The 27,888-nt window shown below is 48.5% G+C and overlaps 2 protein-coding genes across 3 annotated transcripts in view; one reads left to right on the top strand and one right to left on the bottom strand.

The window, feature by feature from the left end:
• Positions 1-504: 504 nt before the first annotated feature.
• On the bottom strand, positions 505-25,035 carry Otud3 (OTU deubiquitinase 3). Of its 2 annotated transcripts, none has more exons than XM_052715904.1 (8): positions 24,738-25,035; positions 19,677-19,825; positions 15,396-15,508; positions 11,641-11,763; positions 7,518-7,691; positions 6,992-7,088; positions 6,267-6,433; positions 505-5,443 (listed from the first exon to the last, which is right to left on the bottom strand). In XM_052715904.1, exons 1-8 carry the CDS (start codon positions 24,953-24,955, stop codon positions 5,264-5,266), a joined length of 1,221 nt encoding a protein of 406 aa, XP_052571864.1. In that variant the 5' UTR covers positions 24,956-25,035; the 3' UTR covers positions 505-5,263. The 2 variants fall into 2 exon arrangements, with proteins under 2 accessions (XP_052571864.1, XP_052571865.1); XM_052715905.1 differs by having other exon boundaries at positions 7,560-7,691; positions 24,738-25,032.
• LOC128096204 (60S ribosomal protein L31-like) overlaps positions 24,954-27,888 on the top strand; it is a 54,999-nt gene continuing 52,064 nt past the window's right edge. Inside the window, exon 1 of the mRNA XM_052715460.1 lies at positions 24,954-25,138. Within this exon, the coding sequence (XP_052571420.1) occupies positions 24,954-25,138 (185 nt within the window). The remainder of the gene's footprint in view (positions 25,139-27,888) is intronic.

The following is a 27,888-nucleotide window of genomic DNA, read 5'->3' as shown; positions in this document are numbered from 1 at the left end:
GTTTTGCAGTGCCAGTAGTTCTTTTGTTTGTTTGTATGTTTTGTTTTTGTTTTTTTGAGACAGGGTTTCTCTGTGCAACAGCCTTGGCTGTCCTGGAACTCACTCTGTAGACCAGGCTGGCCTCAAACTCACAGAGATCCACCTGCCTCAGCCTCCTTAGTGCTGGGATTAAAGGTGCGCCACCACCACCTGGCTGCCAGGTAGGTCTTAACAATGGTGTGCCCGGTCATGAGATGGCCATACTGCATCCACGCTACCTCTGCCGGGTCCCAAATGACCACCCAGCTGGAATCCCTAGTCTAAGCACCTCCAGCCTCCCACACAAAGGTCTCTGGAAAGGACATTTCCCAACATGTTTTCTCAGTCCCTCTCACTCAAAGTGGTGGTCGGATACTGGTGAGAACAATCCGAGTCAAGGCTGTAACTCCACGGCAGAGTGCATGCTTCAAACACTCCCAGGCAGCAAGCAAGCAAGCAAGCAAGCAAAAACAAACCGACCTGAACTCTGCTTTTAAACTAGAATTTATTGGTATACAAAATCCATTTCAAAGATAAAGTGGCACGTCTTTGCGGCTTCTATTGCACCAAGTGTTGAAGATCAAAAACACAAAAAACATTTGGTTCTTAAAACACTGCAAATAGCCAAGTACAGTACTTTGGTAAATAAAATATAAAATGATTCAGATGAACACAATCTGTGTAAAGAGACAGCCTAGGGGAAATGGGCTTCAGACGCCAGAAAACAATTATTTCTCACCTCTATGCTCCATAGCTAAGGCAGACTTACTAAGCCTATGGGTCATGACCCCAAGAAGAGCTTCGATATCTCTAGACTGAAGCTAGAACAAAGACAGTGCAATTAGAAAAAGGAGAAGGCAGACACACTGGCCCTCTTTCTGGAGGGGCCGACAAACACCAGCACTCAGGACAGAGAGCAGGGTGGTGGGTGTTGAGCCCAACCCAAGGCCCTTGTCTCCCCTTCTCCCAGCTTAGTGCTTAGTGAGGGATGCTGGGAAGGTAGCCACCATGGAAAATGAACCCCAAGAATAGGAAGACTTAAAAGAGCCCCACACCAGCAGGGCTCAGGTTTCAACAGAGGACTGTCAGAGCTCAAACCACAGGCAGAGGGCTGATGATTTTCACTGACTGCTGTGGTGGTCGAACGGGGGGCCTGCAGGATGCTCATGTGCAAGGAAGGATCTGAGCCAGACCCCAAAGGCTCCTCCTGTGCCAGGACAGAGCAAAAGGAGCCCTGGATCGCAGGTATGCCCTGCTTACATAAACTCACTGTGCAAGTGTGCAGCTATGTGGAGAGTATCCTCTGCACGGCTATCAGCCGTCTCCAGTGACCGTGAGGAGATCAACATTTCAACTGAGCTATACAAAACAAAGAGTGAGACTCTAGAAAGAACCAGCTGAAGAAACTGTCAGAACTTTACCTGGGACAGAGGGCCAGGCTATCCCAGGACACAGCTCTCTCCTGAGCCTCACTCCCCGCACTCCCACTTAGGACAGAGGCATGGTATTGCCTCCATTCAGCAGGAACAATCAACTGAGCCCAGCACTCAACTTTTAGAATCTAAATACGCAGCTCTATCTTCAACTCAACAATGACCTTGGAAACGGTAGACCTGCGGGGATAAGGGACATGCGCCTGTAAAAGTGCCTCTTGGACTGCTGGGGCAATGCTGGGCGTAAGCAACCCCCAACCTTCAGGGGAAAGGAAGCACAGAGCAGGTGAAGGGAAGGACAAGACTGAAGCCCTGCACCCGGCCTGGGCCTAGAGGTCAGAGGTGAGAAGCTGCATGCCCACATGGGGCTCCAGACAGGCCACCAAGGCCACAACTCTTGGGAGGCTCCTCCTTTCTGCTCACACCCTGCTCAGGGTGAGTCCACTCTCTCTGAGGATCCTGGTTTCCTCTACCCAGCCGGATGTCTGAGCTGAACATTTCAGAGGTAAAAAAGGGTGCTGTGTTGTCCTGGTAAAACCCAGGCAGACAGTAGTTCCTCAGAACATGAAGTGCCGTCTCGGAGTGCAGTCCACTGGCACAGGCCACCTGACACTACCAGGGAACCTGAGCCACTGTCCCAGCCCTGGCCCAGCAGTTCCCCTTGCTCTGTTCCCCAGGGAAGCAGCAGGGTAATGTGCCTACAGAAAGGCTACCCATTGAGCCCTACTCCAGCTGCTCTGCAAGGTCAGCCCACTTCGCTTTCACAATCAAAACGGGGTTGAAGTGTTTTCAGAGCTCACAGGACAAACTACAGGCAACCCTGGTGGACATTTCAGATTCTTCTTCCTGCCAGTCCCCGAGCAGAGCAGACTTTGCTCCCTGAAGGTAGATGTTCTGTTGAAAACCCAACTGAGCCTACATTCCTGGCACAATCTCCTAGTGGGCTGCACTGTCTAGAAGTCTGGCTGGGTTGTTTTAATTCATCCGCCTCCAGGGCAGAGGTTGCCATCAGTTGGGTTTTTGTTTGTTGTTTTTTTTGTTTTTTGTTTTTTCCTATTTTGACCTTAAAAAAATTATTCTTAAAATCTAGAGAACTTCCCCTCCACAGAGTTTATAAGGGCAGTGAACTGCCATGAAGCACTGTGGCTTTCCTTTGTGCCCCCACAAGGAGGGACCATGACATTCTCAGGTAGCAGTCGAGACACAGCCTGAGGCTGGCAGGTTCCCTTCCCAGAACAGTTTCCCTGTGAGGACCTGGACCGAGGAAGTGTTAACCGTCATCACCCTGAAGCTCACCGTACTGGGCCTGTTTGGCTGCCCATGAGGTGACTGTCAGGTGCCCACTAAAGTGGTGATGCCTACAGCCCCCCCCCCCCCCCACACACACACACACCTCTCACTCAGTGAGACTGGGGCAGTGAAGTCACATTCAGAGCCTGAGCTGGACAACACACTGAAGCTGGGTGCAGGTACCCCACTTTCAATAACCAGCACGTTAAAGAAACACCAATGAAAATGGAAAGCTGTGGACAGTGACAAAAGGGAAGTGCTTTGAAGAGACTGCCACTGTGATCCAGAAAGACTGCACAGCCGCCACCCGAAGCGGGGAGCTCAGAACTGAATGGGTGTCTGTAAATAAAAGCACTCTTTAACAAGCCCCACAGCAGCTCTGACACTAGAGAGGCCGTCCCCAGCCAGGTAAACAGCAGCTCCTGAGTACCCAAGGGGGCTACTGAGAGCTAGCCACAGCCTGGCTTTTTAAGTGCTGGGAATGGAACCCAGGGCTTCCCACACACTGGGCAAGTCTCTACCACTGAGCCTGCTAGCCCAGGTCTGCTACTTCTGACTTCCACCCCTGGGTTTGGTAAACAACGCTAATCTTTCTGCGAGGCCCTGGCATCCTGCACTCAGGCAGTACAAAGCAGGAACAGAGAGCATTCATTCAGATGAGTTCAGCCAACCCAGACCCCGTCCTGGGTGTCCCCAGAGAACACTGGCTCCCAGAGCCAGCCTGGCTCCTATCCCTTAGGGCATGGCAGCCACCACCTTCCCTTTCTGGGACTGAGGCCTGGGTCTCCAGCTGAGGAGGAAAAAAAAATGCCATGTAGTCTGTAAATCTGCACACTATTGCAATGTCCTGTACGCAGGAAGTAACACAGCATCCTGGGAGAGATTCCAGGAGACTTCTGGGGTTCCAAACACAAAGTCCCAAAGCCAAACAAATGGAAAACTGAAGGACAACATTAAACTGAGGAAGTAAATAGTCTGCTGGTAAGACAACGGGACGGACTCGCAAGCTGCCCAGTGGTGTCTGTGTCTTCATGTTTTCTTTTTGCCTCTAGTGACAACAAGTAATTTCTCTCTTGAGCCAGCATACAGCGTTAGTCTGAACACCAGGCTCCCAGAAAGCAAAGACTTTCGTCCTGATTGTTCACCGACACATGACAGTTTAAAGTAAACGTTCATACAACACAGCCTGGGGAACAGCACCTCTCCCTACTTGAAGGTGCTTCAGAGCGGAGTCATGCACAGGCCTCTGGCAGGCAGCACAGGCCTCTCCCCTCTCCTCCCTGTAATCTAGCTTCGCCACAGGCAGCCTCAGCCACCAAGTACTTCCCCAGTACTGAAAACCCAAATAATCAAATACAGGATACATGCTGTAAGATTTTTCTCCCTTAGGTAGGGAGTAAAATGGGGCCTTTTATTCTAACCCTGGCTAGCCTGGAACTCACTACATAGCCCAGGCTAGCCTCAAACTTGCAGCAATCCTGCCTCGGCTCGAGTGCTGGGATGACAGGCTTGAGCCACCATGCCCAGCTATGCTATGGGATTTCATTTCATTTTCACATGTTAAGAAAATTTAGCAACCTGTAAGATCAAATGACCAGCTATTTCTCTGTAGGCATCTTTCTGAGTCTAACGTATCAAAAACAAAACAAAACAAAACAAAAACACAAAACAAAAAACCCCCACATAGTTATTAAAATTCAAGCATGGAAAACTTCATCCTGGAGACTTCTCCCATAGAAGCTGTCTTTAGATTCTTCCGAGGAAAAACCTCAGATCCCCTCCCACCTCCCAGCCATAGACTCAGCCCTGCACATCAGAGTTCAGAGGTATGCCACAAACAGGGCCACACCATTTCCTAACTGCCCAGAAAAGCACCCCAAACTCTGCTGCACTGTGGAGCTCCCCACAAAACCCTGGCTCACCCACAGTCAGGGACACACACCACATGGCTGGAGTGGGGAGGGCAGCCACACTCTCTGAGGTGATACCAGAGACAGGAAGAAGGAAGGTGTAGTTGATTTCCCTGACTGCTGTGAGCTACCCGCCCCATCCTATCACTGGTATGTCCAAGTAACCTGGATCAGAAGCAAATCCTATCTCAACACACTCTTGAGCTGGTAAACCAAGACGTGCATCCCTGCTTGAAAATAAGAGAAACAAAGGAAGTTGTCACTGGATTTCTAATGATTGTGCTAAACGACTTCAAGAATAATTACAGCAAACCCACGCCACACGTCAAGGAAGAGCCTAGAATCACCATGCTCTGAACTGCAGGGCAAATAAAGCCTCGCTCCAAAGCCACCTCTGCCCCATGACCCACCGAGGACTCAGTACTTTGTTTGTGTTCCAGAAGGCGGATGGCTTCACCTACTGTCACCCAACAAAACACTGACAAAGCTCAAGACACAAGAGGCAGCTTGAAGGACACTGACTCCTGTGGGCTCTGTGTGGGCGCTGTCAGAGGCCACCTGGCTGGGCCGCCTGGGCCGCAGCATTCATCCTCCACCTCTGGGTCCCGAGAGTCAGATGTTCAGGGCGGCAAAGGTCTTCACCAAGGTGACCTGTGTGTTCGCATCTGCTTCGCCCCTGCTGGCGGCGTCCCTGTGGCTGTCCCTGCTCTCCAGGGCTTTGTGCCGGTGCCTCTCCTCCTGCCGTCTCTTCTTCTCCAGCCGCTGCTGCTCCCTCCGCTGCCTGTTTGTGACCTGGAAGAGCGACGGCCGTGGGGGTCACTAGAGCTGCGAGGCTGGGGGCTGATGAGCACAAGGCCCAGAATGCTTTCAGCAAGAACAGGGAAAACCAGGCCAGCAGACTACAGGGTTCCTCTTCTATTATTGTTCAAATATACTTGGAAATGTATGTTTCCTTCCTGAAGCATCAAGTAATATCAATCCTCTTCCTAAAACAACCCAAATGCCCACCAGGACAGTGCCAAGTCCAGCCACCGACGACAACCGCAGGGGACTGGAGACACTTTCCCCATCATTTAAGACTCTAGGTAAGGGCAATGAAGTTCTCAGATTGTGCATCACTTCCCGCTCATTAGGTGGTGGTCTAGCCCAAAACATCTGCCTTTAAGATGAGTTTCTAACTGGGTAAATGAGTGACATCCTGTCCACTCGTGGGAGTCGGAGCAGGGATGGAGGTGTACACCTGACAAGTTACCAAGAGCCTGAAGCAGCTCTAGAGACACACCCTCCATTTCACCGGGGACACCATGCAGGAAAACATGCAAAGATTTACACACCAAGTTGCTTACTACAGATGATGCAAAGACACTCGCACCCTTGACAGTCACATGAGAAGGGAGAAGGCAGCTGTGCATCTGTACACAGGGCTACTGACTATTGTGACTGTGGGACAAGCGAAGTTTTCACTCTGCATCTTAGTATGCTTCTGTGTGCCCCCCCCCCCCCATGCTTACAAGAACCTACTTTTATACACACCAGGAACACTAGGGTGAAAATCAGCCGCCCACCCTTGCTACAACAACCCCCACAGTGTCCGTGCCTCCCAACCACGCCGTACCTTTAGGATCTGGCTTTTATTTGCTCTTTTCTCTTCACTAGGTCTGGCCTGGGCTGTACCGTTTTCCTTCCGGCCTTCCATGAGCCTGGAGCTGCTGCCTGCCTCCTCCAGTGAAGCGTCACACTGCTTCGACACTTGGGCACTGGGCTCAAGGTTCTCCTCCGCATCTTCCAAAGAAAGGCATTTTGTTAAAGCCAAGAACCAACAGTTACACAAAGCAACCGCAGTTACATGACTGCAGGATCCCCGGGTCCCCAGATCCTTTGAGATGGAATTCGACTCTCAAGTCAATGGTCAGGAAGGATGCAGGAAGCATCTGGAGCCTCTGGCTGGCTCTAAGGCTCACAGTCAACTTCTGCCAGCAGTGTTTGTTCTCTCTGATGAACTTTTAAAGAGAATTTTTAGGGATAAAGCATTCATTTGTATCCCAAATCTAGAACAAAACATGACCTAACCCTACACTGTCCAATACAGTGGCCACAGGCACACATAGCTGCTAAGCTTTAAACTAATTAAAACTCACACACCATGCAGGCCCAATCTCATCCTGCACATGCGCACTGCACCACACTGTGCAGCACAAACTGAGGCAGTATTGCTCACCATCATGACTGACGGATGCTCAGTGTGGACACTATAGCAATCGTGGAGACTGTGAATACTAGCTGGAGGGCGCCACCAGCATAACACTTGAAGCTTACTCACAGTCTAGGTTGTGAACTTACTGTCTCCTTCCCCCTGGTTCATCTGAAGTACGGCGATTATTGCAGAGTCAATATTGTAATTTTCAGCTTCCAGGTTCTGGACTATTAAGTTAAAATCCTGTTGAAGAAGCAGAGAGACACTCAAGACTCTCAATGTGTCATGCTCACGAGTTCTGCTTCAGCAGCCTGATACACACAAACACCAACAGAGGAACTGACGAGGCTCCAAGACCTCAACCACCAAGAAACATAATTTCAAACAAGGCCATCACATGCAGTAGCCATTCCAATGCATTTATAAGTAAATTTTCTTTATAAAGCTACACCTTTACGGCAAATCTCTCTCAGAAAAGATTAACCCACTCCTTAGGATTTTGAGCATTGATGGGTGAAATCCAGCAAATAAGGGAAATTAATTAACAGCTCCCCACTCTCTTGGGCCTCTGGCAGGCCAGCTATGGCATGGCATCACCTGCTATGCAGCATGGCTGGGGAAGGGTACTAACTGGGCATCAGCTGTGAGGCATGGCTGGGGAAGGATACTAACTGAGCATCCAGCTGTGAGGCATGGCTGGGGAAGGATACTAACTGAGCATCCAGTCGCATTGCCAACTTTCTGGACAGCATCTTCCACTTCATCTCGTGGGCCATCTTCAAAGTCAACCCCTTTTGTCTTGATCTTTTCTTTTTTATTTGCTCCATCTTGATGAAGCATCTGGAACTAAAAGAAACAGCATAGGAACCATGGGCTCCAGCAAATGCCACTCAGCTCTCTAACACAGAAAGACACCTGAATCACAAACCATCCAAACTCAGGAGGAAGAATTCTAGGAACAACCTCAAGAGCAGAGCAGCGGCCAGATTCACCCACAAGGAGAATCCGGGACAGCCCTGAGTACAGAGCTGAGAGGAGTCACCCAGGAAGAACAGCAGCAAGGCTCCCACAGTATTTAGACAGCAGTGCTTGGGTAATCACGGCCCAGTCTGACAGCACACATCTGCCTCTGCTTGCTGAGGACAGAAGAGGGTCCCCGTGTTCACACCTGCTAAGCTACTGAACTTAAAATGCTAGCCTTGAAAAACACAAGTATCCAACTCTCATCTGAGAGACGTGTGAGTGTCTCTCTCTCCCCCTCCTATTTGCCATCAAGATGTGAGCTCTCAGCTGTTCCTGCCGCCATGTCTTTGCTTTGCCATCGTGGACTCTAACCCTTGGTTAGCGCAGACTCTAAGCCCAGACTAAACACTTTGTTTTATACGTTGCCTTGGTCATGGTGTTTTATCACAGCAAAAGAAAAGTAACTAAGAGTGTGATACACCCACACCATGGAATACCATTAAAAAGTACTGACACACACTACAACATGGCTGACTCTCAAAAACACTATGCTAAGTGAAAAGGGCCGGGCAAGCAATGATCAAGAGCCAGGTGTGACGGTTTTGGAACCAACAGAGGACGTGGTCAAGGAAGCCTGGGGTGTCCCAGCTGCAGCAGATACTACATGTGAAGTGATTCACTTCACGGTAGGAGGCTTTGATCTCAGTGTGTAAGAGAGAATTCTACAGGATCTCTGGGTGTGTCAAGAGGTTTCATCCAAATGATAACTAGCTAGGAAATATGAAGAGAAAAAGATCCACTTCTTATAACAGGAAAAAGCACAAAATATCTAAGAATAAAAACCAAGAAAACAAAAATAAGCAAGCTCCACTGCTGTGGGATGTTCTGTATGGCAAATGTTTTGCTCTGATTGGTTAGTAAATAAAACACTGATTGGCCAGTAGTCAGGCAGGAGGAAGTATAGGCGGGACAAGGAGGAGAAGAATTCTGGGAAGTGGAAGGCTGAGTCAGAGACACTGCCAGTCACCATGATCACAAACAGCATGTGAAGATGCCGGTAAGCCATGAGCCATGTGGCAAGGTACAGATTTATAGAAATGGATTAATTTAAGCTGTAAGAACAGTTAGCAAGAAGCCTGGCACAGTCATACAGTTTGTAAGCAATATAAGTCTCTGTGTTTACTTAGGTCTGAGCAGCTGTGGGACTGGCGGGCGAGAGAGATTTGTCCTGACCGTAGGCCAGGCAGGAAAACTCTAGCTACAAATGGCGCCCAACGAGTTGGCAAGAGTTTCCATCTAAAACCTGAGAAAAGATTCTAAAACGGAGCTAAAAACAGCTTCCTAATTGTCTCTTTCAAATGAGCGGCAGCTTGCCGGTTTGAGCTACTGGTGGGTTCCTAGCGTGCACGCTCGACCTGCCGCCATATGGTGGGAATGAGGCCTCTGCAAGTGGCACATTAAGCTGCATGGTGGATTTAGCCTTTGCTAGTACAAAACAAAAAAAGAGGTTTCTGGGTACACGCTGCTTGGATATAAGCATAGACCCACAATAGCTCCCAGAGCTGGCAGTAAACGTACCACCGCCATGTTGGGAAGCTGAGGTGGGCGGAGCCAACAGCCATAGCGCCGTTTCAGTCTTACAAATGCTGCAGTTTAAAGCAATAGATTCACAATAAGACAGATTCAGATGTAATAGTTTACAATGTGTGTAAAATATACGTAGGCTTGAAAGAGACAAAAAAGGTGATATATACAGTTATATAAACAAATACATAGTTTTAAAAAATAAAGTCTTTAAAGAGACAGTAAAATTAATATAAAAAATAAGCCACGTAAAGATGAATATTACAGAGAATCTGGATTGTGTTGTCTTTGGGATTTTTAACTGCAGAAAAACATTTGATCGTAAAAGATATTGAGTTAAACCAATATGTATATTTTAAAGATACCTTGACTTCAAAATTTGGATGTAAGGATGTGTTGCTTTGGAAAGGAGGCTCTGCTTTTGTTTCCACAGAAAGCCAGAGGCTATGGATTTGTTCCAGATCAAGATACATCAGGTTTGACCAGCCAAGACCCCCTGAAAGGTCTCTGATGACACCATGGCCCAGATGATCCAACATCCAGAACAGTTTGAAGGCAACTGGCTCAGACAGTACAGCCTCATAGACTACTCCATAATCCTAAAATTTTCTTTGTGTCCCCATAAGATACAGTGCCCCCCTCCAGCAGGAAGCAGTAAGAGAAGCTACGCCCAAATTCCCAAATTATATGTAATTTTTCTATGTTAAGGTTAAAACCTTCCTTTTTGGAAAAAAAAAAAAAAAAAGAAAAGAGGAAGTGCTGTGGGATGTTCTGTATGGCAAATGTTTTGCTCTGATTGGTTAGTAATAAAACACTGATTGGCCAGTAGTCAGGCAGGAGGAAGTATAGGCGGGACAAGGAGGAGAATAATTCTGGGAAGTGGAAGGCTGAGTCAGAGACACTGCCAGCCGCCACGATGACAAACAGCATGTGAAGAGAAGATGCCGGTAAGCCATGAGCCATGTGGCAAGGTACAGATTTATAGAAATGGGTTAATTTAAGCTGTAAGAACAGTTAGCAAGAAGCCTGGCACGGCCATACAGTTTGTAACTAATATAAGTCTCTGTGTCTACTTGGTTGGGTCTGAGGGGCTGTGGGACTGGCAGATGAGAGAGATTTGTCCTGACTGTGGGCCAGGCAGGAAAACTCTAGCTACACTCCATCTGAAGAGAACACTCCCACAGAGCTTACATCCGGCAACAAAGCTCACCAGGCCCTGCCTAGGACCACTTAAGTCAAACAGACGGCAATTTTTCTTTAATCTATTAATCTAGTAAGATTCCAATTAAGGGCCTCTGAATGTAATTCAGTTGACAGAATAGTTGTCCAGCATATAAAAAGTCCTGGGTTCTATCCTTGGCAAAGCATAAAACAGACATGGGGGCATGTGTCCATAATCTGAGCACTTGGGAGGTAGAAGCAGAATAATCAGAAGTTCACATCCTCAGCTACATACAAACCTTTAGCCGGGCGGTGGTGGCGCACGCCTTTAATCCCAGCACTCGGGAGGCAGAGCCAGGCGGATCTCTGTGAGTTCGAGGCCAGCCTGGTCTCCAAAGCGAGTTCCAGGAAAGGCGCAAAGCTACACAGAGAAACCCTGTCTCGAAAAACCAAAAAAAAAAAAAAAACAAAAACAAAAACAAACAAACAAACCTCAAGGTCAGCTTGGGCTACATAAGACCCTGTCTCAAAAAAGGGCAGGAGGCTAAACAGTTAAAAGCACTGACTGCTCTTCCAGAGTAGCCAGGTTCAATTCCCAGCACCCACATGGACACTCACAACCATCTATAACTCCAGTTCTAGGAAATCCAATGCCCTCTTTTGGTTTCCAAGGGCACATGTACCACACATGGTACAGATTGTGTATACACCTAACCATCGGGGCCTACTGAAGGAAGGTAAAGGGACAACAAGCAACTGTCTCTCACATCACTAAAAAGAAATACAAAATACATTTAGCTTTTTACATTTATGTGTGTGTGTGCACACCCATGTCATGATCTCAGGTGCATGTCTGAAGACATCTTGTGTGAGCTGGATTTTTTCTTCCACTATGTGGATTCCTAGGATCAAACCCCAGTCCTCAGGCTGGGCAGCCAGGGTTTCACCGGCTGAAACACTTTTAACAATCAGGGCCACAGCTCCCTGACGGCAGCTTTTCATTAGCAGCAGCAACAGCTGGTCCCTGGTGGTCAGCTCCTGCAGGTCTGCAAGCAGAGGGAACAGAAGGACCCAGGGCATCACTCACATCCGTCTGAAGATGTGCCGGCGCTTCTGAGTTGTCGTTGATCCTCCGGACGCTGTCGTAGTGTTCCCCATACCGGTAGGCGATGTGGAGCTCCCTCACACTGCTTTTGTCTGTACCTCGAATCTGCAGACACAAGAGAGGATCTGGAAGGTGGGGGCCTGTGGGTACTGGGACCTGACCAGGAGGCCAGGCCAGTGGGCCCTATACAACAGACTGGGACTCTAGCTATGAGAGTCTCTGAGCTCTCTGGCTTGCAGGCTTCCACATGCCCATGTAACATCTGCCAACATGCGAGTGACTCCATATGGAAGGGACTAACAAGCCAGAGGCAGGCCTGCAGTGAAGTCAGATAAAATTAACTGCCTGGCCTTGCCAGTGCACAGGCTCCTTCCAATGGGAAGACCCAGAAGCAGACGCAGATTTGCTGAGCCGGAAGCTTAAACAGACTGAAGATTATCATAGGGGGAAAAAAAGAAGTAAAATGTCAAGCATGAAGCTTCTAGACCCTCTTGAAGACCTTAAAATGGAACCCTACAAACCCAGCCTGACATGGCTTGTTAGCTGCAATAAATTCACCTCCCTTTTCCTTATAAGCACCAACAATCTCAAAACCTGCCATTGCACCAGTTCCAAGACAAAATCCCACAGAGTAAAACTGTACTAGCTCACCATACAGCCCTGTGCACACCTCACAGCCCTGGGCACTGTCCACACTGCCCAGAGCACACCTCACAACCCTGGGCACTGTCCACACTGCCCTGAGCACACAGAGCAGCTCTGGGCAATGGCCACAGGGTGTTACATTCCAACAGTAACCTGGGATACTACAAGAATCGGCTCCTTAAAATCATGCAAAAAAAGCATACAAAACTTTTAAGTGCTGAGCTGGGTAGATTTCCTCCAAAACACCCATAAACCAGAAACTAAATTAATTTCGATTCTGTCCCTAGGTAACCATTCTTCCTTTAAAATTCTAAAACATCAGCCCTCCTTATTTTCACTAAAAGTCCCAAGTAATCTGAGATGACCATTAACAGTATTCAATATCCAAAAACAGCAAGTCAGCCAGGTGGTGGTGACACACGCCTTTAATTCCAGCACTCAGGAGGCAGAGGCAGGTGGATCTCTGAGTTTGAGGCCAGCCTGGTCTACAGAATGAGTTCCAGGACTATACAGAGAAATGAAAAACAAAACAAAAACCAAAACAAAAAAAAAAAGAAAAAGCAGCCGGGCGGTGGTGGTGCACGCCTTTAATCCCAGCACTCGGGAGGCAGAGCCAGGCGGATCTCTGTGAGTTCGAGGCCAGCCTGGGCTACCAAGTGAGTTCCAGGAGAGGCGCAAAGCTACACAGAGAAACCCTGTCTCAAAAAACCAAAAAAAAAAAAAAAAAAAAAAAAAAAAAAGAAAAAGCAAACAAACAAAACCCGCCACAAATACAGCCAGCCATGGGACAAGCAGGGGTCACACAGATCTTGTGTGGAAAGTGCAAAAGCTTCTCTAGTAGCACGTCCAGGTCTGGGAGACAGTGAGTCTAGATGGACAGGAGAGACAGCAGCAGCAGCAGCACTATCTCCCAGAAAGGACACTGATGGAGGACATGTTTCACGTTGTCTTCACATGACAAAGTTCCTGAAGCATTAGCATATTTAGTAACAACGTATGGATGTTATGAATAGAAAACCAACTCGAAGAGTCACCAAAACTGTTAGGAGCCATGGCCATAGGCTCACGCCTAACAAGCCTGTCATTGGCTACATGGAAACCGCTCACACAGTCGTGCACGCCAATGCAGGAGACAATGTAGGTTCCGGTGTCCACGTTCAGTCTGAGCCAACTCCTGATTAATGCAAGAGCTCAGAACAGCGGCTGTACCACCAGGCAGGGGAGATCCCGGGATACACTTGTTATGAGTATATACTTCCACTGTTTTGCAAGTCATAAACCAGAACGCTACAGAACAGATTTGAAAAAAAAAAAATATAAGAATTAGGGCAATTAAGAAATGTTATCATTAGGGAAAGCAGCGGACGGCTACCTCACTGACGTGGGTTTCTCCTTCCAGATCAGGCTCCCCACACTGTGTACTCAAGTGTCCTGACAACTCCACTGACGGTGTACACTAGTAACAAACGCCTGGAACTGGGGGGTGACCATGTTCCTGGCCAGCAGATCACTCTGAAGAGCACCCCCTGAACACGGCTGCCCTCCCTGCTATCCAGACATCTGGCAGCACTGGACCAAGGCCATGGACCCTGTTTCCCTCCTGCTCACTGCATCCTTGAGGGAGATGTTCTCACCAGCCCTGCCAGCATTTCCGTCACTTTGTCCTGCGTAACTCTGTTAAAAAGACACTGTCCCAGATACAAAAGGCTGAAGACTTCCATTCATGTGACAGAAAAGCACAAATAAAGGAAAAAACCAGTAGCTACCAGAGGTTGGGAAAAGATGAGTGGGTAGTGACTGCCCAGGACAGGCGCTAACTTCTTGGTAGAGTGGAGCTAACTCCATATGTTGATGTGGTGTTACATGTACATCAAAACATAGAAATATAAATCAGAAAAGGGTGAATTCTGGCATGTGTCATTTATATTTCTAAAAACTGGACCCTCTTTTTAAAAGAAAAGAGTGCAGGCCACGACTCAGGGAATTACAAAGGGTGCAGGCAGGCAGCACACCAAGAAAAGATGCCATTACCTTAACGCACGCAGGTGTGTTTGGGTGTGCATGTGAGTGCGCACGTGTGTGCACGCGCGTGGTGAGTGAATTCTTGTACATGTGTTTAAAATGTATTATAAAAACACCATGATATGCACCCCCCCAATCATATGGCCAAGTGTGGGGCGAATGGTAGGACACTGACTAAAAAACGCTAACAGCCCTAATTCCAGTCAGTGAGACTCCAGTGACTCTCACCCACCTCAAGGGGCTTTTCTGACTTCCCGGTTTTTCTTCAATTAAAACGTTTTGACTTTCTAAATAAAAGTTCAAAATAGAGACGTAGAGCAGAGGGTCAGTGGAAGCACATGCCCAGTGTCTGAGGCTGAGCCACAGAGTGACGCAAAGCCCTGTGAATTCTGGGAGGATGAACAGGGGAGTAGGGTGAGCACGTAGTCAGCAACCTTTGGTTTATGTGCTCTAGAATGTGTGGATTGATGAACTGACAGATGAGGTTAATGTAGGAGACAGAGAAAGAAAAGGAGTCGAATGGGCAGATACTTCACAGTGGAGGATTGTGGTTGAACAACTGTCTCAGCCTGGAGCAAACATTTGCTATAAAATCTTCATTGTACAAAAAAGCAAAGCACAGAACTGAAGCTGAATAAAAACAGCATTCTACTGTTCAGAAAACACTCTGTAGTCATTATAGTGAATATAGTCATTATAATGGATTTCGGACGCTTCTCTACTCCTAAAACCACACATATACAAACCACAGGGAACAGGCATACTTCAAAACTACAGTTTGTGTGTACTAAACATTCACATGCTAAGATAGTTTAATAAAATTATCTGACGCATTTCCACATTAGGCTCTGTCCCCAAATACCCACTTAGCTAACTCTTGAGTAATATCCCAGGATCATAAAATACTTTTCACTCACACTCCAGACTCCATTTGCACCTGCCTGGGGTTAGTTCCAAATCACCACAAGATTCCTGTCTTTGGTTAGCTCATGGTCTAAGCTCTTCTTAGGAGTTCAGCATCACAGGTCAAGCCCCATCATCTTAAGGACATTCCTAAACAGGTGACCTACCTGCCACAAAGGGGCATTAAGCTGATGGATCACCACATTCAACTGATGGTTTCTTGCAAAGGCTACAATTGCATCATTGCCAGCAAAAGTACCAGGCTTTGCCAAACTGGCCACTGCATGGAAACAGGAGAGAAAAATGAAGTCTTTATGATGGAAAGTGCAAATGCAAACATGATTGGTATTTACGTGGCTGCAAGCAGTGAGAAGCGAGAACACACATCTGCAAAGGTCACCAGCTGTCAGTCTAGGGAGTTAGAGGCGAACAATACACAGACTAAACACGGGGGGTGCTCGTCATCAGAGAAGGATCTGCTGATTAATTCCTTCAGGAAATGCTGCGTGCTTCCAATCTGCCCAGCTGCCCAACACACATGGCGTGCACAACAACAGACAGAGAATGGTAGCGGCTCGCACTAACGGATGCACATGCATGTGTCAAGCAGTGCTGATAATTTCTCAGAAACCATCACTTTTCATTATCAGAGCAACGCTTGGAAGGATTATCACACTCGCCACCAGAGAGATGAACAGACGGAGGTGAGGACAGCTAATGATGGCCGAAGGCCCCAGAGCCTGATCTTGGTGAGCTGAGCTTCACCCCAGCAGCTGACTCCACAGCCCTGGCTTGTGGCCACTCTGTCACTATGCCCTGGAGAAGACCACAATCAGAACAATATGGACAGTGTTGAAAAACGGGTGCTTCAGCAAAGGGCTGACCTGGCCTTTACCCCAGGCTTCTGTAAAGTAACTGCCAATCCTTTGGAATTTCCAAAGGAGAAGGGCAAGTCTTGCTCTTTCATGATGTGCCCTAGACTACAGCTGCTAACAGACCATACAGCAGCTACATGCTACCACAAAAGAAATAGAGAACAAAAAGCAAACTCTGGACTCTGAGGTTGGAGCAGGCTTCCCTGCTGACAGCACTGTGTGTACTGCTGCGCTGAAATGCCAAGAGCATTTCCAAAAAAAAAACGTTTTCCAAAGACAAAGAAGCACTGTGCTTGGGACCTTCTCAGAGCGGACTGTGCTGGACTGAGTCTTCCCCGGCGGCTGACTTCGGTCTGTTCCCTTTCCCCACAAAACCACTGCTGCCAGAACAGCTCCCGTGAATGTGGGCCAATCTGAAACCTGCAGGTAGTGTCAGAGATGAGGGAATCTTACACAGCTGTGCCCTCACACCTTAGCTTCAAGTCAAAAACACAAAGAGTGAGAGAGAGAGAGAGAGAGAGAGAGAGAGAGAGAGAGAGAGAGAGAGAGAGAGAGAGGAGAGAGAGAGAGAGAGAGAGAGAGAGAGAGAGAGAGAGAGAGAGTGTGTGTGTGTGTGTGTGTGTGTGTGTGTGTGTTTAGGGAAGGGTGGAGGACATGGTGCATCAGATGAGCTGCTAAGCCGACACTACTAAGCATGCTCCAAGGCCAAGCAGGAGTTCAAAGGAGCAAGGGATGATATTCCAAACAACAAGAGCCTGGACTATACTGTAGGGCAGGAACCGACGGCAGAGATAGAGGGAGAACACACAGTAAGAAACGGAGAGAGGAGAGAAATTAAAAACCACAGGTCACGAAGGGCTATAAAGTGCAGGCTCAGCCCTCACGTCAGTGGGAACGAGCAACAGATTTTGGAGGGAAACAACCTTGGATCACAACTCAGACTGATCTCGAACAGGCTGAAGGGATCAAGGAGACATACAGTCAGTCCACACTGCACTGAGGCTCCTGGTGAAATGGCTACCACACCCGAGTTCAGAAGTGATGTTCTAGTTTCATCCCGTTGCTATGACAAACACCATGGCCAAAAGCAATGTAGAGGAAAAGAGGGCTTATTTCATCTTACACTTCCAGGTCAGTCTGTTACTGAAGGAACCTGGAGGCAGGCTCCAAAAAAGAGCTGCTTGCTGGTTTGTCTCTGGCTCATAAACCTATGCTTAGCTAGCTCTCTTATGCAGCTCAGGACCACCAGCCTAGCATGGTGCCACCCACCGCGGGCTGGGCCCTTCTTCATCACTTAGCAACCAAGACAATCCCAACAGACATGACCACAGGCCAGTCTGATCTAGGCAACCCCTCAACTGAGGTTAGAGGGAACCTCCGTTCCAGGTGACTCCAGGTTGTAGCAAGTTGACAGAAAAACTAAGCACACAGGTGGTAAGGGGAAGAGGAAAAGGCCAAGAGACAAGGAACCGGTAACAGGAGACAGACAGATGAGGCATTACGAACAGCTCAAGTTCTGATCCAGGTTTTGTACAGATGGGGAGAGAAGGTGCTGATTCTTCAGAGCCACATTCTAGAAGATGAGAATAATCCTGAAGATAGAGCCAAGGGCAATAGTCACTTGGTCCTCATGAGACATTCACTTATTAAACCAGCAAATACTATATGAATACCTCAAATGTCAGATATGGCTGGATCCGGAACAAAGGCACAACACCTTGTCCCTGAGAAACTTCCAGCATACTAATGCAGACAGACATTCGAAACTGGTAACTGGTTAGGAGAGGTAAAGGCGATGGGTCTGACCTTCAGCACACAAGGATGTGCAGACTCCCTGCCGAGCTTCATTTCTGCTCTGGCAGTCAAAGCCATTCGTCATCCATCTCCTTGATGCTCACACTTTGATGCATCAGCACTCAGTCATGCAGTGACATTTCAAGAAAACATCTTTCCACTGCACAACTAAAGTGACATCACACTGGCACCCGGAGCTTTGAGCTCCTGTCCTGACACACTGGTACTCCCCAATCCACTACAAGATCTTTCCTAATGATGTTCAAGTGGAATCAGATCACGAACTTTATCCAAAGTAACACTGAAAAGTGACAAGGTTCTTCATTTTTTTCTATGCAGGCTGGCTTCAGTCTCCTGATCCTCCTGCCTCAGCCTCTTGAGTGCTAGGACAAGTGTGCACCAGCACACCCAGCAACACGTCTCATTTTAAACAGCACAAAGCTCCAAAATCTGACACACACACACACACACACACACAAATCTGTAAAATGCTAACTCTGAAACTGCCCGTCTGCTTGAAAAGTGACCACCAGAGCTCAGTGACAGGTACAGACTACCCTCCCTGCTCCAGGGCTCCATGTATCCATTCCCAGTGAAGACACGGCCAGCAGTGTCTCCAGACTGCCCCCTCTCCGTCCTCCATGCCTGGAGCTGTTGTTAAGCCAGACCTCAGAACCACCCTGGTACCCCTGCCTGGGTAAACTACCCCTCCAACTGCTCTGGGACTGGCCCTTCACATCCCTCTCAGAACTGCCCATATGGAGAGCCTCCTCACCAGCCTCCCCTTCCAGACTTGCTCCCCTCCATTCTCAATGTGGCCCCACACTGTCCTCCAAACAGAGGCCATGCCCTCGTCCTGGTAAGACACAGACGTCAGCCTTGTGGTGGAGATGCTGTTTGTGTGTGGGGATGCAGCTCAGTGGGGAGAAAGCTTGCTCAGCATGAAGAGGCCATGAGTTCCACCCCCTGGACCCCATAAACAGGGTGTGGTGGCAGGTGTAACACTTGGGAGGATCAAAGGTCAGGTTATATACACACCCAAAACTAAGTATTGACACAGTTATGTTTTAAAGACACTATTTCCAAAAAGGGGGGAGGGTGTATTTTTAGGTTTTTGATGAGATGTTAACACGGGCTTGCTGATTTCTTTTTTCTAGTTATAAATACATGATTATTTAAAATAAAAAATCTACAGAAGACAATTAACACTATCCACAGCCCCATCATCCCCAGACAGCTAACTTAAGAATTTAATTTTGTTATCTAAGTTAATCTTCACCCAAAAAAAACAACAACCAAAAATCCTTTCAGATAGGTGCTTTACTATCACCTTTTTATAAAAATTTAAAGAAGCAATAAAGACCTCCACCCTGCACGCACAGTTTAAAAAGTGGATTCTGTATGTGTGCACTCTTACAGCTTATTTCCCACCCCACTGGTAGGAGGCCAAAGCCTCTGTCAATTATCATCATCTCCTCCATCTTTTCTTTAGAGGTGGTAGTGATGCTGAGGAAGGACCAAGTCCTGTGAGGCAAGCACTCTACCCCTGAGCCGCCACACCCTTACCCACCAAGGCCGCCTCTTTTATTCAAGGAGACATACATCCAAATCTAGATTCCCAGCTGCATAGCATGGGCTTACCACAGAATATGCAAATAAGTGTGTGTTGAGCCAATGGCATAATTTACAGAAGCGAACCCTGGCGGTGGGGGTGGGATGCTGGTGGGCTGATGACCCAGCATGGCTCCTGAAGGACCCAGGGTCCCACAGTGAACCTACCATGCTTCTCAAAAGGAACATCATCTTCCACGAAGGGCTCAAAATCTTCACGCTGCCTTATCATGTAGTCAACTGTCTCCTGTCGGTGTTTGAGATGGTTCCGAGAATGACCCTCCAATTGATCACCCAGAGCTCTGAATAGGCAATTGCTGTCGAAACAAAGATGCTGGTCAAGGTCTTTCAAAACTAGACTTAGTTCACCTAACGCACAGCGTCTTGTGCCTAGCTGTCTTCGGCAGTCTCTCACCAGGAGAGGAGACACCTCAGCTCTGCAGATCACCCACTGGAAAGGCAGCAAATAAGGATTCCTGCCCCACTTACCAGCTGGTGGGCTCAAAACAAATATTAAATTCCTCAGGGCCTCAGTCGGTTCAATGGTGGAGCTGATGACCAGCTCCTCAATACAGGGTGCAGACCTCACAAACTACTCCAGACCCCTTCCAAAATGATGTCACACCTACCGATCCCTTTCTGAACCAAGCTTCACTAAAACTGCCCAGCTAAGACATCTCTCGTTCAGTACTCAAAAGACATCAGCTTGTCAAGCTGATAAAACAAACTGCAGTCTACCTCATGTCTGGGAGCTAAGAACACCGTGGCGAAAACCGAGGAGGAAGTGCCTGGACACAGAAGGTTACACCAGGGACAGGCAGGACCCTGCCTGCTCACCTTGTCACCAGGGAACAACAATGCCATTGTTAAGCATCATGTTCGTTTTCTAAAATTATATAATTATATAATACTAGTAACAGGGCTAGCAAAATGGTTAGTGGGTGAAGTGTTGGGACCAAGATGCAAACCTGAGCAACCCCCCTCTAGTCATGACTCTGCCAAACATTAATACCAAAATATTAGCCATAGTTACCCCCATGTTCAACTAATATACTTTTCATCTGCCGTACTCTATTTGCCCGCTAACATCATGTCATAAACACTGTGATGACTTGTTTTTCTGATGGGTTACAAGGTGGCGACACAGGAAACCTAACAAACACTTCAGTGACCTGGGTTCCCTTAGGAAGCCCTGCAAACACACTACAGATGTCAGTGAGAACAAAATCATGGCCCTAAGGGCCTCCAGGAGATCCGGCTGTTTCCTGAGTGTCCACCCGCACCCCTGCAGGGCAGCCGGGCCTCTCAGTGCCCACACTGTCGACACCTGGGGTCCCTCTGTGCTGCTAGAAATGTCCTGCTCACTGCCAGTCCTTGGGAACATCCTTAGCCTCTGCCCGCCAGATGCCAGGCCCACACCACCTCCCTCCTCACCAGCTGTGACAACCAACAATGTCTCCAGACAGTCCCAATTGCCCCCGGGAGACAAAACCATCTCTGCTGGAGAACCACTGTGCTTTAGGGATACACAGATGTAAGGCCCTGCATCTGAGTTCAGAAAAACAACCGATTACAGAATGCTACACGAAACACACCTACAGCAAGTCACCATCTTAGGCCATCCAAACTATAATCAGGACATAAGAGAAACAGTGGAAACTTGTAACTATTTTTTATATTAGCAAAACATCACTATATTTTAACCTAATACTACTCAACAAATATTAATGCATAAAAAAGTCTGTTAGTCAGGTGGTGGTGAAAGGGAGAAATCAGTAGCCCTCTTGAGAGATGCTCCCTCCCCCCTCCCCCCTCCCCCTCTAAAGGTATTTGCTGACCAGCAGTTTTAGAACCGACCAGAAGTTGAACTCATGGGAAGACAAGGCTGAAACAATAAATCTGTATATCCTGGACTTGGTAAAACAGGACATGGGGAGTAATGGACTCAACTGGCCAGAAACTGAACTTATAGGAAAATAGGACTGGAACAATAACTCTGAATGTATATATCCTGGGTTCAGCAAAAGCAGGACATGGGGAGTAAAAAATTTACATCTCTATAGATACCCTGAATCCTGTTAGCCATCAGTAACCTCACGTTTATAGTTCAGCCAGTAACTTCAAAGAACTACCTCACCCCTAGCCCCCTCGTCCAATCCCAAGCTGCATGTGCACCTTTCCTATATAAACCCCTTAAGGTGAGTGCTCGGGCCATCCTCCTCCACCCGCTGTGTCGGATGTTGGACTCAAGGACCAAGCCCCGGGCTTGCTTGTTTTGTTATTAAAAACCTCTTTGTGCTTGCATCCGATACCGGCTCTATGGTGGTCTTGTGACCTGGGCACAACAATGGTAGTAGATGCCTTTAATTCTAGGAGACAGAGGCAGTCAGATCTCTTCGTTCGAGGCCAGCCTGGTCTACACAAAAGTTCCAAGACAGCCAAGGATACACAGAGAAACCCTATCTTGCAAAACAAAAAAAAGAAAGACTCAGTTGCCACTTCCCAAACCACCACATCCATGGAAACACCGTTCACTGCAATGACGGATGACGACAGCAGCAGCAGCCCGTCGAATGTCACCCAAGCACAGCTCTCTGTACAGCAGGCTAGCTTCAGGAAGCACCTAACACTGCCAAAGAACAGACTGGGAAGTAGGCTAGCCCCTGCCCTCTCACTTCCAACATTACTACTCCTATTAAACTGGGCTCCCATTCCACCACACAGGAGCTAGCAGATACGGTGAGGTGCGCTCCAGGCCGTCTGCGTGGCACTCATCCGGGAATGTTCTCTTGGGAAACTCCTATGGCTCCTTTTTATTTTGGTTTTTCGAGACAGGGTTTCTCTGTGTTGCTCTGGCTGTCCTAGAACCCACTCAGTAGCCTAGGCTGGCCTCGAACTCACAGAGATCCACCTGCCTCTGCCTCCCACATGCTGGAATCAAAGTCGTGTGCCGCCACTGCCCAGTGTATTGCTCCTTCTTGAAGGGCTCAAGCATGTCTTCTGAGAGGCCTCTTGCACATGGAAGTCACTGACTCTTTGCTGGCTGAGTAAGAAGAGGTCTTCCTGGACATTTCAAGGCATGTTAGCCACTTCCTTCAACAGCACCACTGTCATCAGTTACTAAGAATAGGTCAAACTGCTCTCCCCATAGCAACTGCTCCCCAAGTTAATTAAATTCGTGAGACCCTTTCAGGGTGTCCATATGTTCAAAACAAAAATCTTTATCTTCTTCATTCTCATTCTCTCATAAGTATACAGTAGTTTCCAAGAGGCTACCATCTCACTGGGCATGGTGGGGCATCCCTTAATCCCAGCACTCGGAAGCATAGAAATGTGAATCTCTAAGTTTGAGTTGGGGGGGGGGGCTACTGTCTGGAAGCATGGGTGTGCGCCTGAACACTCCTGTAAATACGGAGCTTGGCTCATACAGCACTTGTGCATGTGTTTATTCCTCAGAAATCTTTAAGAACACAAAGGGGTCATAGATGGGAATATAAGTGACCTACTGTTATGTCTCTCAACTGTGAACCCTTCTAGACCTTAGCCATCTACCTGTTTCCAGCACTCCATTCAAGCAATGTGTGAGGAGTAACTGAAGAAATCTGCTCTCCTGGGGGAAGGAGAGAGTAAATACTCCCAGAGTTGCCCAGAACCTCATGGAAGTCCTCAGGACTCTCACTCTGGACCCTTGGCTGCTGTTCATGAGCAACTGGGAAGTACCTGTTTCCCCGGCAGAATTCTGTGACATGGAGAAACATGCCGTCTGACACAGTCCAGTCATGTGCAGGCCAGTCCCACCTGGGTCCCCTGCATTCAGTTGATGCCTTTCATTTGTCTTGTTCTGTTTTTCAGAGACCGGGTTTCTCTGCATAACAACCCTGGCTTGATTTGTAGACCAAGCTGGCCTCGAACTCACAGAGATCCGCTTGCCTCTGCCTCCCCAGTGCTGGGATTAAAGGCGTGCGCCACCAGGCCAGGCTTCAGCTGCTTCTTCGATGTCTACAGCAGTGTCTGGCTTCTGCTGGAGATAGGTGGCCTCCCTTGATACTTTTTATCCCTTCCTTCAGGAAAAAATGAAAAAAAAAAAAGTGCTGGGTGGTGATGGCCCATGCTTTTAATCCCAGCACTGGGAAGCAGTGGTAGATGCCTTCTATGACCCAGGAACTGTTCTAGTGGTGGCTGAATGCAATTAAATTCTAATTGCAACTTAAGCAAAAATACCTAGGCAGGAAGGTGTACCCAACTCTTTGTGAACAGAACAAAATCCAATTTGCTTGAAGCTCTGAAGGCAGGAAAGACAAATGGGGCTGACTGATTAATTCTTGATCAATACACTTCAGCGCAGTATGAAATGAAGAAAAATACTTCTGTGTGCAGTGGGTGGAGGTGCACACCTTTTAATTCCAGCAGGCGGCTGTGAGTTTTAAGGGCAACCTAGTCTACACAGGGGGTTCCAGGCTGGCCGAGACTACATAGTGAGAAAGAAAAGGAAAAAAAAAATAGAAGGAAGGGAGAAAGAAAGCAATTCTTTCTCCCACAATTTCTAAGGCTATCGAAGTTTCTTTGGTTTTCTTTCTTTCTTTCTTTTTTGAAACCCTCTCACTCTTACAGCCTAAGCTGGTCTCAACCTCACAGCAACCCCTCAGTGCTAGCATTACAAACAGGAGCCACCACATCTGGCTTTGTATGCTCCTTAGCTCTATCTACTCTTCCCGCGGCTCAACCTGCCTCTTGCAACAACACACCTGGCAATCTCGGACCTTCTTCTCCCGTCTCTTTACCCTTTTCCTTCTCTCTCCCCACGCTCCTGGACCCACGTCCCCTTTCCATTAAGTTCCTTCCCCTTACCTTCCTCCGTTCCCTCTTTCCATCTGCTACTAGTGTTATATCGGGTTACCCGAAAGAGCTGGCTCGGGATTCTCATGCAGTGGGTAAGCCCTTTTGCTTAGGGAACCCAAGCCGTGGGAAGATGCCTTCAGCTCTCCGCCCTCATGACCCCAGTGCGGAAGGAAGCGAGGACGCCAGGAGACCCAGCATGACACCGACCGGGACCTAGGTCCCTTCCCATCCGGCTTCATGACAGGTGCACCTCGAGGTCACCTCTCAGTCCGGCCCCGGGCTCTCGGGGCACCTGCTGCAGCGTTCCACCAGGCCCGGTCCCTGCTTCCCTCACGGAGACCGAGCCGGCGCATCCCCAGCGGCACCTCCCGCACTCCCGGTCCGCCTCACCCGTCCCCCGGCACCTCCCGCAGTTTCAGCCCCAGGGCCTGCAGCTGGTTGGCGAAGCTCACAAACTCTTCCTCGCAGCTGCTGCCGCCCGCCTCGGGCCGGTTCCGCCGCTCCTTGGCCAGCGCCCGGCGCGCCGCTCGCTCGTCCCGTTTGCGCTCCGCCTCGGCTCTGCGGCCGCCGCTGCCCGGCCGGCTCCTCGCCGCCTGCTTCCGGGACATGGCTGCGGCACACGGCCCGCCGCGGAAGGAGCCGGAGCGGGAGCCGCAGCCTCAGCCGGCTACCCGGCGGAGCGGCGCAGCGGGGACGGAGCCCCGGCGACGGCGACACGGCCACTGCGCCGGCGCGGTCGCCTGGCACCCGGGTCACGTGGTGGTGGCCCCGCCCCCTGGAGGGCTGGGCCGGCAGGCACCATAGAGAAAGCTCTAGGAGAGCTAGAGAAGCACCTGTCTCGGTTGGGTCTCTTCTGCCCTCTAGTGGTAGGCAGTGCTCAGTGAGGAGCAAGTAGGACCAGACAGTGAAGGTCAAGGACATACATACAGACTGAGGATGTCAGAAGAGTTTAGAGCAGATGCAAAAATTCGAAAAAGAAGGAAATTAAGACAGGTGATATGGGAAGATGCTTGTCTACAATGGGCAAATCCAAGTTCGGTTTCACAGCACGCACGCGCGTGCATGCACAGACTTTTTAAAGACTAAGCCTACATGGCTGGGGAGATAGCTCGGTTGGTATAGTGCTTGCGCCAGCCACAAGCTTGAGAACCTGAGTTTGGATCACCATCATCCACTGTACTGGCTGGTTTTGTGTGTCAGCTTGACACAAGTCATCAGAGGAAGGGGCCTCAGATAAGGAAATGCCTCCTTGAAACCAGCTGTAAGGCGTTTTCCCATTTAGTGATCAGTGAGGGAGAGCCCAGCCCATGGTGGGTGGTGCCATCCCTGGGCAGCTGGTCCTCGCTTCTATAAGAAGGTGGGCTGAGTAAGCCTTGAGAAACAAGCCAGTAAGCAGCACCCCTCCATGCGCATTGCATCAGCTCCTGTCTCCAGGACCCTACCCTGTTTAAGTTCCTGTCCTGACTTCCTTCAGTGATGAACAGCAATGCTGAAGTGTAAGCCTAATAAACCCTTTTTCCTCACCAACTTGCTTTTTGGTTATGGTGTTTTGTTGCAGCAATAGAAACCCTAAGACAAAGTGGTACCAGGAGTGGGGTGTTGTGGGGACAGACCTATCCATGTTTGGGGAGGATTGTGGAAGGACTTTGGAACTTTGGGCTAGAAGAGCCATTGAATATTAAGAGCTCTGTGGGCTGTTCTGTGGGAACCTGGAAGATAAGAATGTTGAGAGAAGTGCAAAAAATGGAGGCCTGGCTTGTGACGTTTCAGAGGGAAGTTTAAAGACTCCACCAGGGCCATTTGTTATTTTGAATTAAGATCCTGTGGTTCTGGTTGGCTGGGGCTGAAGAATCAGCTGTGATTAACAAGAACTACTAAAGTGAAACTTTGTTTTGCTGGGATACTTGATGCTGGTCAGCTGGAGTTAAGAAATTAGCGGTGATTAAGAAGAGACCAGCATCACTGAGGTAAAATAAACATTCTGGGAAATGTTTCCTGAGAGCACAGAGAAGCTGTGTTCTAGAGGGGCCAAGGTTGTACCTCATGTTGGCATCAGGACTTGGTAGTGTGTAAGAGTCACCCAGGTGGTACTGGTTTTGAAGGCATGAAGGGGTCATGAAGAGCAGCAGAGGCTTGGCACTGTGAGAGGTCAGGAGAAGCCATTGGTGAAGGTGCAGCCTCGGTGGCAATTGAAGGCCCAGGACTGAAGGGGTCATGCAGAGAAACTGAGGTTTGGCACCATGAGGAGAGCCTATGAGAGGCTATTGGTGAAAGTGCAGCCCAGCTGCAGCAAGGGACCCCAGCATTTTGGAGGTGTCTGTCCCATGGGATGACCACCAAGAACAGCAGCAGCAGTGGAGCCAGCCGGAGCCTAGAGGACAAGCTGTGTGTGTGCAGAGGGCGGAGCTGGGGAAGTGACTCAAGCCCTTGGGAGGAATCCAGAAGATCATGGGTGGATCCCAGACGTTGGACGGTTGGAATTTTGTTTTGCTTTGCATTGATTGTGACAGTGCCCTGATTCTTCCCCCTTGAAGTAAGAATGTATTTTACTGGGGCCCACAGTTGAGAGACTTTGAATTTTAAAAGACTTCAGATTTTTAAAGAGATTGACTATTTTAAAGGAACTGAAATGTTAATGTGTTTGAATTTGTAAAAGACTGTGGGACTTATAAACTTATTTAAGATTTTGGGGATGAATAAGAAAGGAAGGGTTGTGGCTTAATAGTGATGTGTTTGTGTGTCAAGTTGACAAGGAGTCAGTTGTACTGGCTGGTTTTGTGTGTCAGCTTGACACAAGTTATACAGTCATCAGTGGAAGAAGCCTCAGCTGAGGAAATGCCTCCTTGAGATCCAGCTGTAAGGTATTTTCTCATTTAGTGATCAATGGGGGGAGGATCCAGCCCATGGTGGGTGGTGCCATCCCTGGGCTGCTGGTCCTGGCTTCTATAAGAAGGTGGGCTGAGTAAGGCATGGGAATCAAACCAGTAAGCAGCTCCCCTCCATCCCCTGCATCAGCTCCTGCCTCCAGGATCCTGCCCTGTTTGAGTTCCTGTCCTGACTTCCTTCAGTGACAAACAGCAATGCTGAAGTGTAAGCCAAATAAACCCTTCCCTCGCCAACTTGCTTTTGGGTCATGGTGTTTCATCATAGCAATAGAACTCCTAATTAAGACACCTGCTTTAAAGAAGAGTAGGCGTGTCATCGAGCCCTGTGATCCCATCACTGAGGAAGCAGAGATAATCCACAACAGTTTACCGGCCAGCCAGCTCAGCCAATCAGTGAACTCCAAGTTCAATGAGAGAACCTGTCACAAGAAAATGGTGGACCATGAGCTCACTGTGGCTATGATTACCTGCACAAGATCAAGTCAACAAGGTCAGTCAATATTCCAAAAGGAAGCACTAATTTAATCAGTTACCTCAAGGGGCATGTGATGGAGGTTCCTAGTAGAATGTGGGGGAGAAGTTTGGGGTGTATAAAATCAAATGCATTATTTACATGTACAAAATTGTCAAAGAATAAATAACAGATATTCAATTTT

The sequence above is a fragment of the Peromyscus californicus genome, unplaced genomic scaffold (genome assembly GCF_007827085.1).
Source record: "Peromyscus californicus insignis strain IS unplaced genomic scaffold, ASM782708v3 Scaffold_5__1_contigs__length_169319896, whole genome shotgun sequence".
Classification (NCBI taxonomy): domain Eukaryota; kingdom Metazoa; phylum Chordata; class Mammalia; order Rodentia; family Cricetidae; genus Peromyscus; species Peromyscus californicus.
Note: the sequence above shows the minus strand (reverse complement) of the source record. Positions and strands in the feature narration are given on the sequence as shown.